This window comes from Camellia sinensis, chromosome 5 (genome assembly GCF_055761805.1).
Source record: "Camellia sinensis isolate YWXY chromosome 5, ASM5576180v1, whole genome shotgun sequence".
Taxonomy (NCBI): Eukaryota; Viridiplantae; Streptophyta; class Magnoliopsida; order Ericales; family Theaceae; genus Camellia; species Camellia sinensis.
This window is the reverse complement of record NC_138965.1, coordinates 24,031,702-24,041,031: the sequence shown is the minus strand read 5'-3', so window position 1 is coordinate 24,041,031 and position 9,330 is coordinate 24,031,702. Positions and strand designations below refer to the sequence as shown.

The 9,330-nt window shown below is 31.8% G+C and overlaps 1 protein-coding gene across 1 annotated transcript; it reads left to right on the top strand.

Moving 5' to 3' along the window:
• The first annotated feature begins 2,790 nt into the window (after positions 1 to 2,790).
• Positions 2,791 to 4,930, top strand: LOC114287220 (GATA transcription factor 16). Its single transcript, XM_028230503.2, has 3 exons — positions 2,791 to 3,214; positions 3,296 to 3,397; positions 4,185 to 4,930. The coding sequence occupies exons 1-3, from the start codon at positions 3,197 to 3,199 to the stop codon at positions 4,533 to 4,535; spliced, it is 471 nt and encodes a 156-aa protein (XP_028086304.2). The 5' UTR covers positions 2,791 to 3,196; the 3' UTR covers positions 4,536 to 4,930.
• Positions 4,931 to 9,330: the final 4,400 nt, after the last annotated feature.

The following is a 9,330-nucleotide window of genomic DNA, read 5'->3' as shown; positions in this document are numbered from 1 at the left end:
TTTCATGAAAATATGCATTTTCCTCAGTTTCTCTGTGTCTTCCCATTGTTTGTATTAGTTCAATTTACTTTAATTTTATTAGAAATGAAATCAATATAATTATATCAAGACTGGGTGACTTATTATATATATTTCAAATCTCAAGAAGGGTAGTGTGATCTACCCTTTTTTTTGTAGCATTTATTGAAAAAATTAGAGAAAATTACAAAACAATCCTCAAAATTTAGTCTTGTAATAAAATAATTTTTTTATTTTATTAATTTAAACCTTAACATTTTTTTATTTCTTTTTAATCTAAACCATTTACTTATTTCTGTTAAGTAAAATTGATAGAAATATATATATATATATATTTTAGATAGAGGGAAAAATCTATTTTAATCATTACACTCAATGTAGGTGTACGAAAAATATATAAAGTAATTTTTTTTATTAAGTTTAATGATTAAAATATAATTTTTCTGTTAATTTTGCCTAATAAAAATCGATAAAATGATTTCGATTGAAAAAAAAAATTAAAGGATTAGAATTTAAATTGCCAAAATTAAAAAATCAGAGTTTATTTTGTTACAAAACTCAAATTTTGAAATCTTTTTTTGGGGGAAATTATAAAAAAAAAAACCCCAAGATATGAATCTTGTAACAAAATAAATCATGAGAATTAATTTTATTAACTTAAACTTCAAACTTTTGAAATGTTTTCAATTTAAGCCATTCGCTTATTTTCGTTAAGTAAAATTGATAAAAAAAAAAAAAGAGTATTTTAACCATAAACTCAATGAAAGGGTATTTTAGACATTTTATATATACCTATTGTGGAATGTGAAGTTTTCTCTACAAAAAAAAAAAAAAAAAAAAATGAGATGACGTGTCCCTTTTTTTACTTTGTCAAGAGCAACTAAAACATTAGTGATCACTCTCGACCATGATAGGTTGAGAGGACCTTCCAACGATCAAGTTAATAAACTGTTTAGCCATAATAATCTGTATTTAAAAGAGGGTTCTTGGGTTACCTTTGATATGTCTTGTATACTCCACCTGCTTGGCTTTTATAGTTACCTAACTTGAATATCGTCCGTTGGATCACTGCCCAATTTGAGAGTTCTTCATTTATCTAACCCTAGTCGAGCAAGTGGCCAGGTTGCTTTTATCCTTGATCGTTGGATCATTATCTTACAGACGACTTAGATTATGTCAGTTGTTCTAACCAACTTGCGAAGCTTTGTATTCGTCAGATCAAGTTGATTGGGCGGTCTTGTTGTCTATTAGGCCTGACATATGCCCCTGTATCTTCTGTCTTGGTGTTTCTGTTGTTCGATGAAATCCAATGTCCCTTTTTTGTTCTGTAAATCTCTTTTCTAGAAGGATATTTTTATGCTTAATTGCTCTTCTAGTTCTCAAGCACGCACCAACTTGCCACTAGTCGTTTTTGATGGGCTCTTAAAAAAGCTCATCTAGGCCTTTTTTTTTCTTCTGGGCTGATGTTTAATTGATTTGGGCTTGGAGTATTGTTTTATCCCTCCCCACTTACGTTAAGTTTAATGGCTAAAATATTTTTTTTTCCCATTGATTTTACTTAACAAAAATAGGTGAATAATTTAGATTGAAAACAAAATAAAAAATTAAGATTTACATTGATAACGTTAAAAACTCAATATTTATTTTGTTCTAAGATTAAAATTTTAGAAGAAGTGTTTGGGTGTGCAACCCCTTAATTTTTTCGTCGATTTTACTTAAGGATTACACACCATATGCAACTTGTGTCAATTCTCACAAATATACATATATTACCTCACAAAATTGTGTAATTTAAACACAAATTTATGTAAGTTAACTCATAAAAATTTGAAAGATCACAACTTGATGTAAATTCTTACAAATATGTGCAAGTCACCTCACAAATCGAGTAATTCAAGCCTGTGTTTGGTTTGAGGATAAAAAGGAAAAAGCAAAAGATATGTGAAGTTTGGTGAAATGTAAGTATATTTTATTTATATTTCACTTATCTTTTCCTTCTCTTTTTCATCTTTTCAAATCCATTCTCAAATCTCTCAATCAAACACAGCGTAATACAAATTTGCGTAAGTTAATCTATGAAACATATGGTAAGTTCTCACAAAAATATATAACTTAAGTCACAAAAATGCATAAGTAAATGGCACACCCTATGGGGTGTTTTGAGAAGTTGATAAAAAGCTAGTTTTTAGCTTTTTACCAAGCTTTTTAGTTTTTTTGGAAAAATGATTTGAAAAGTTGGTAAAAAATTGACTTTTGACTTTTTGATTTAATATTTGCTTATGGTGTTAAATCAAATTAAAATGACCAAAATACCTTTACCCAACATAGAAAATTTACTTTTTTTGCCTTAAGCTGCAATTTGTTAACATGGAGGGTGATTACGTAATTTCAACACTTACGTTTTTATCTCTCCCCAAATAATTTTTGTTTTGTTTTGGCCACCTTACTTTTTTTTCCCCTAGCATAAAAAACGTTACTTTTTACAAATCTTCCCAAAACGGCACTATGCCATTCACACTCAAATTTTTTCCAAATGTAGATATATATATATATATATATATATATAAATATTATGAATCAAAAAAAAATATATATATATTTATAACAACTGTTTCAAAAAATTATAATGGCCTCGTGTTTGCAAAAGACACCTGGGTCCCTGCGCTTTTCCTTTATTCTTTAGGAATTGTGGCAGGTGTTTTGTCACCAAATTTTTTGTACAAGGGCTTTTTTGTCATTTCATATATGGTCGAAGGGCTAGGGTTTCTGTCTTCGGCGGTCCGGCTCACCGAGCATGAACATGTCGGTTCTTTTTATTAATTCGAGCCAACAACAGCAGTACATCTCTCTGTCTAGAGTATACACTTTTTCTCTCTACATTTTCCATCTAAATCAACCTCCTCCGCCATATCTGTGTTGTGGGTTTTGTTTATCACCTCTCTTTCTTCAATGCAAAACATCTATTTCACTCTAAACATCTCTGAGATCTTCTCTGTTTTCCTCTTTCTCTCTCTACAATCTGGCTCTGTTCCTCTCTTTCTCTCTCTGTTCTGTATTCAAGAAATGATTAGGGTTTTCAGACCCACAAAAAGTGTATATTTTTTAGCCTTTTAAAAAACTGGCAAGCGTACTCCAGAAACAATTCTGGGCCTGTTTCAAAAACACTGTAAAGCATATCATGAATCTGAGCCAAAAGGTGAGTCAATATATGATCATGAGCTCATTACTAATATATCTGATTACATATGATGATTTATGATGTTTTTGCTTTTTTAAGGAATCAATGTCTGAAGAAGTGAATGATGAGATGAAGAAATGTTGTGCTGATTGCAAAACCACAAAAACACCACTGTGGAGGGGTGGTCCAGCTGGGCCCAAGGTAAAAATCAGCCCCCATTCATTTGATCTTTCTTGATTATCTTTGATCTCTTGTTAATGTTATTGATTTTGATCAAATGGGTTTTCAATATTTTATCTATTTGCTTGTGTAAGGCCTGTTCGGTGTAATTTTTAGCTAAAAACACATTTTTGTCTGCTTTTCAATAATAATTTTTTTCCCCAACCTATTTAAGTTAAATCTAGCTACTGGTACGGTTTGTGTTTCCAGGCTATTAGACAGAAATATTTTAAATAAATTGAAAAAATTAATTATATAAAAATTGTGAGAATGATGCTTTAGTTTTTGATTTTTGATTATCAATTTTTAAGCTGCACTAAATCAGGCTTTTCTAAAATAAAAAAATGAAAGATCTAAATAGCTCGTTGCGCCAAATAAACTTAATCAAGTAATTTTTTTGGGAAATTATTCAGTGCATGTTTTCAAAATGAGTAATATCGGACTTAATTACTCAGAATTATTATCTTGTGATTTAAATTTATTACTATACACTTATTATTATACACTGTACAAATTCAATCTTAACCACACAATCTCTTTCGAGATACATTCAGGATAGTTAAGATGGGATACATAGAATTATTCTTTCAAAATAAATTTTGAGTAATTAGTGATAAAGCATATCAATTTTAATACTAATTGAAGTGATAAATTTTCTCACGACTTTTGTAATTAAATTTTTTTTTTCAACTGATTTGCAATTTTCCAATTTTTTTTAATAATAATTTCATATATGTGATAATGTGAGTTTATTATTATTGTGTGACAGTCACTGTGTAATGCTTGTGGGATAAGATACAGAAAGAAGAGGAGTGCCATGGTGGGTTTGAACAAAGCACCAGAGAAGAGAAAAGAGAGATCCTCCACCTCCACCTCTTCTGCCGCCGCCACCGCCGCCAAGAACAAGACAAGTAGTAGTAGTGGTGATAATGGTAAAGTTGTTAATTTGAGTGAGGATTTGAGGGCAAGATTGATGGCGTTAGGGAAGGAAATGGTGATGTTGCAGAGACAGAGGTCTCCAATGAAGAAGAGACACAGGATTAGTAGAAAGTTCGGAGAAGAAGAAAAGCAAGCTGCCTTTTTGTTGATGGCTCTGTCTTGTGGCTCTGTTTTTGCTTAGAAACATAGACCAAAAAAAACTAAACAGTGTCAAAACAGAGGGAAAGTATCAGATAAATAAGAAATGGAAAAAAAACTATATTCAAATTAATGGAGTACAATTCTCACTTGCACCTTCATTGGTTTGTAATTAGTTTTTTTTTTTTTTTTTGATATTTTTCCTCAAACAATGTATTGATCAACCAACACACCTTTTCAACTAGTTTTGTGTCTGTTTTTTTTTTTTTATAGCAAAAATGAAGTATCCCTTTTAGGGAGAGACAAGGGAAAGGGAAAGTGATGGTTGAAGTGTGTCTTTTGTATTTTTAGGTAATATTAGTTGGTGGGGAAGTGATAGTTCCTTATTTATGATGTACATAAGAATGTTTTAATGAATTTGGAATTTATTGCTTTTAACAAGTGGTGTTGTTTACTCTTTTGGGATATACATGTGTATATATATACAGTGTGTTTAGTCTTCGTTTCGTGTTGACTTTTTTAATTAATTATTTTTATGTTGAGATTTTTTTAGTCGGATTGTTTTAGGCTTTTTTGATTTGGTTTTTTGGTTTTTTTTAATTTTTGTGAGAGAAAAAGTGTAATGATTATAGTTTAAATTGACATTTTGTCTTATTGACTTATGTAGTCAATTTTGGGTTGTTTTGGGAAGATGGTAAAAAGTGACTTTTTGACTTTTAACCAAACTTTTGGCTTTTTTACATAAATAATTTGGGAAGTTGGTAAAAAGCGACTTTTGACTTTTTTGATTAATATTTGTTTATGATGTCAAATCATAATAAAATGACCAAACTACCCCCATTTATTTAAAATATTTACAACTTCACCTATGTAACACATTTTGACCCATGAGGGGTAAAATTGTAATTTCACCGTTGGCTAAAAACCAACTTCCCAAATGAAAAAAAAAAGCTAAAAAAGTCAATTTTTGACTTTTGCTACTAACCAAAAAAAGTGGCTAAAAACTATGTTGCCAAAATAAGCCTTTGTCTTTTTGTGTTTTTCTAGCCAAAAATCTAAAACTAAACGAAACTTTATTTTAATTTTTTGAATTTAATTTTTTTAAAAGTGAGTTTTTTATTTTTCGTGTATTTTTGTTTTTAGTGAATATTTTTAAAACTTTAACCAAATTTTTTACTTTTTTAGATATATCTTATTTGGATAATCATTCGCAGCTCGAATCTATCTGTCCCGAATGGCTCGACTGCCCAAAACGACATCGTTTTGGACAGTTTTTTTTTTTTTTTTTGCCTCCTTATTTCTGAAACAGAGAGACCAGAGAGAATGAGAGAAAGAGAAGAGAAGGGAAGAGAGAATAGAGAGAGGGTCGATCGCCGCCTCCGCCTCCGATCATCGCAACCCGGCCTCCGATCGGTGTATGAGGATGATGTGCTGAAGTTTTTTCTTTCAGATTTTTACATTTTTTTTTTGTTGATCTCTATAGTGGGTTTAGAAATTATACCATTGTAGGAGATGTGGTAGTTTCTAAATATACCATTTCAGCATTTCAGATGTGGTGATGATGATGATGATGATGATGTGCTCTGTTGATGATGATGATTCTCTCTCTCTCTCTGCTGTGTTGATGAAGATGTGTTGGGTGGGTTTGATTTTTGGTTGATGATGATGATTTTCTCTCTCTCTCTCTGCTACTCTCATCTTCTCTTCTTTTTTGATTTTTCTTCTTCTGTTAGTTATTGAAAAAAAAAAAAAAAAATCAAAACGACGAAACGACGTCGTTTTGAATTCGGGCCAATTTCGAGGTCGAAAATTTCGAGCTATGTAGCATAACCGATCTTATTTAGATGTATCTAAAAAGTAAAATATTTATAAAAAAAATTTAAAAAGTTAATAAATATAAAAGAATATGAAAAATGTATTGAATTCTCATAATTTTTTTATTTATATTTTTGGTATTTAATGAATTTTTACAAATTTTTTTTATAAATATTTTACTTTTTAAGTGTATTTATGATAGATGTATCTAAAAATTAAAAAAATTGCTTAGAATATTAAAAAAATTAGTTAAAAAAAATACGGAAAACAAAAAATTTTAATTTTTTGGAAAGTGAATCTTGAAAATTTAAATGAAACAAGCTGTGAAGAAGTTTTTTAATTTATTTTATGAATGGACAGAGATTTTCTCCAATTTCATTTTATTGTTTTGGCTTTTTTTTTTTTTGAGTAAAAATAAGAACATATATAATATATATAAATAAGGGATACAGTAGTCAGCCCTCATCTAAGGCCTTTCTTGCCAAAACATGGGCTACTTCAACTTGCTGTATATCTACCTTAGTCATACAAACATAATCTAGCGTAGTACAAAAATAATTAATATCATATAAAATATTCAAAAATTCCCATTCGATCCTGCAGCCGCTTTGTAATCGTTGAACTAGTTGTAAGGAGTCAGTATGTATGGTAATTGCTTTGACATTGTTCAACACACTCCATTTAACCACTTCCAAGCAGGTTTTGGCTTCCAAAATAAGAGCTAATGAGGCTAGAAAAATATATTTTCTCCAAACTAATTAATTTCCCTGTTGATCCAATCCAACCCAAGTTGCGCCTGCCTTTCTTAAGTCAGCCTTCCACACTCCATCAATAACAAATCTATGAAAATAAAAAGGTTGACACCAATTATCCCTGTTAATCATAACCCATGAAATATGTTCAGTAACATTTCCCATTTGGTAAGTGCTAGGAGCCTGATCCAGTCTATCACAATTCAGATTATGACCAACAGTCCATCCCAACAAATTAACAAAGAAAATCATCTAACCCGGATCATTCAATTCGTTTTGAAACGTGGCTTTATTCCAATGAATCCAGATACCCCACAAAACTTTTACCGACTCACGAATTGCCTCATCATCCGAAGCCCGAAAAAACCATTGCCTCAACCAATCATGGCCTAGACAAGGCACCCCATTTTCAAAATCAAGCCCAAGTCTGGATCCCCTCCAAATGTGCTTAGAGAAAATACAATGAAAAAACAAAGGCTCAAAAGTTTCCTCATCCTCTCCATATCTAGAACAGGCGAGATCTACCAGAATACCTCTCCTACGAAGATTAGTTTTAACTGGTAAAATTCTATGCAAAAATTTCCAGATGAACATGGCCCCTTTGGGAGGCAAATTAAGTTTCCATAATTTTTTCCAGCACTCATTTTCAACCCTAGAATCCCTATTACTAAGGACCTTCCCCTCTGTCAGAGCAAAATAGAAACCTATCTTAACTGAGTAATTTCTATCCCTAGACACAGACCACACTACACAATCAATAGTAAGAACTTGTGGAATATGAATACTCAAGATATGAGGAACCGTGTGAGCCCGAAAAAGGGACCTCACCAAAGGTTCCTCTCCAAGTTCTAGATTCTTGTTCAATAAGATGAGCCACTGTGAAAGAGCTGAAAAAACAAACCCTTCCCCGCCCTATCATCTCATTATGAATTGTAGGAATCCATTGATCTTCAAACGGATCAATGTTCCAACCATTGCCTACTACCCAATCCAATCCTTTTTTGCAGGAGATCCCTCCCCCAGAGAATATTTCTCCAAGCCCATGAGCAACTAGACTTAGGTTCAGTTTGGAGAAAGGCACTTGTCGAACAATACTTAGCCAAAAACAGTCTACTTATAAGGGATTGCGGATTTTGCAAAATTCACCAAGCCACCTTAGCCAGCAAAGCTTGATTCATCAACCCTGGATCTCTTAACCGAAGACCACCTACTGCCTTAGGTGGGCATAATTGTTTCCACCTCAACCAGTGTGTAAGTGAATAAATGAGATGTGTATATTATTTTTTATTAATTTACAAAGGGAGCCTAGCTCTCTTCTTATAGCCTGTGATGTACATTGGATGCGAGGCACCGAAAGTATAAAGCTAAAGCTAAACATAATAATAACTAAAGTATAATAATATACAATGCTAGTCGAAAGCATAAAGCTAAAGCTAAACATAACAATACTAAAGTATAATAATATACAATGCTAACATATAATAATATACTAACATCCCCCGCAAACTCAAGGAGGGAAAGCATCAACCAAGTTGAGTTTGGAAACAAGATCATTGAAGCGGCCAAGAGGATGAGCCTTAGGATGAGCCTAAGTGAATAAATGAGATGTGTATATTATTTTTTTTTAATTTACAAAGGGAGCCTAGCTCTCTTCTTATAGCCTGCGATGTACATTGGATTAGGGCTGTTCAAAAATCCGTTCGATCCGGTAATCCGGACCGAACCAGACCGAATCATACGGTTTGGTTCGGTTCTATTAAGAATTGGTTCGGTTTCGGATTAAGAAATATGAGAACCGTAAAAACGGTTCGGTTAATGGATTTTATGAAAAAACCGCGGTTCAAACCGAACCGAACCGAATTTTAAAACATATATATATATATATAATATCAAGTTTTATTTTTATTAATTGGTTTTTTATAATTTTAATGATATTAGGATGATATAGATATGTAATATTAAGTAATGCCTTAATATTATTAATTTTTATCATGAGTTAAATGTAATTAGTTTGAGTAATTATTTTGCTAATATTAATAATTTATTTTTGTAAATAGAAATTTTTGGAACCGTAAACCAAACCGAAACCGAACCGTTTTTTCGGTTTGGTTCTGGTCCGGTTTTACAAGTGTAACGGTCTGGTCTGGTTCTCAAAATCACAGAACCGTTAGGATTGGTTCGGTTCTTGGATTTTCTCAGAACCGAACCAATCCGGACCGTGTACACCCCTACATTGGATGCAAGACACCGAAAGCATAAAGCTAAAGCTAA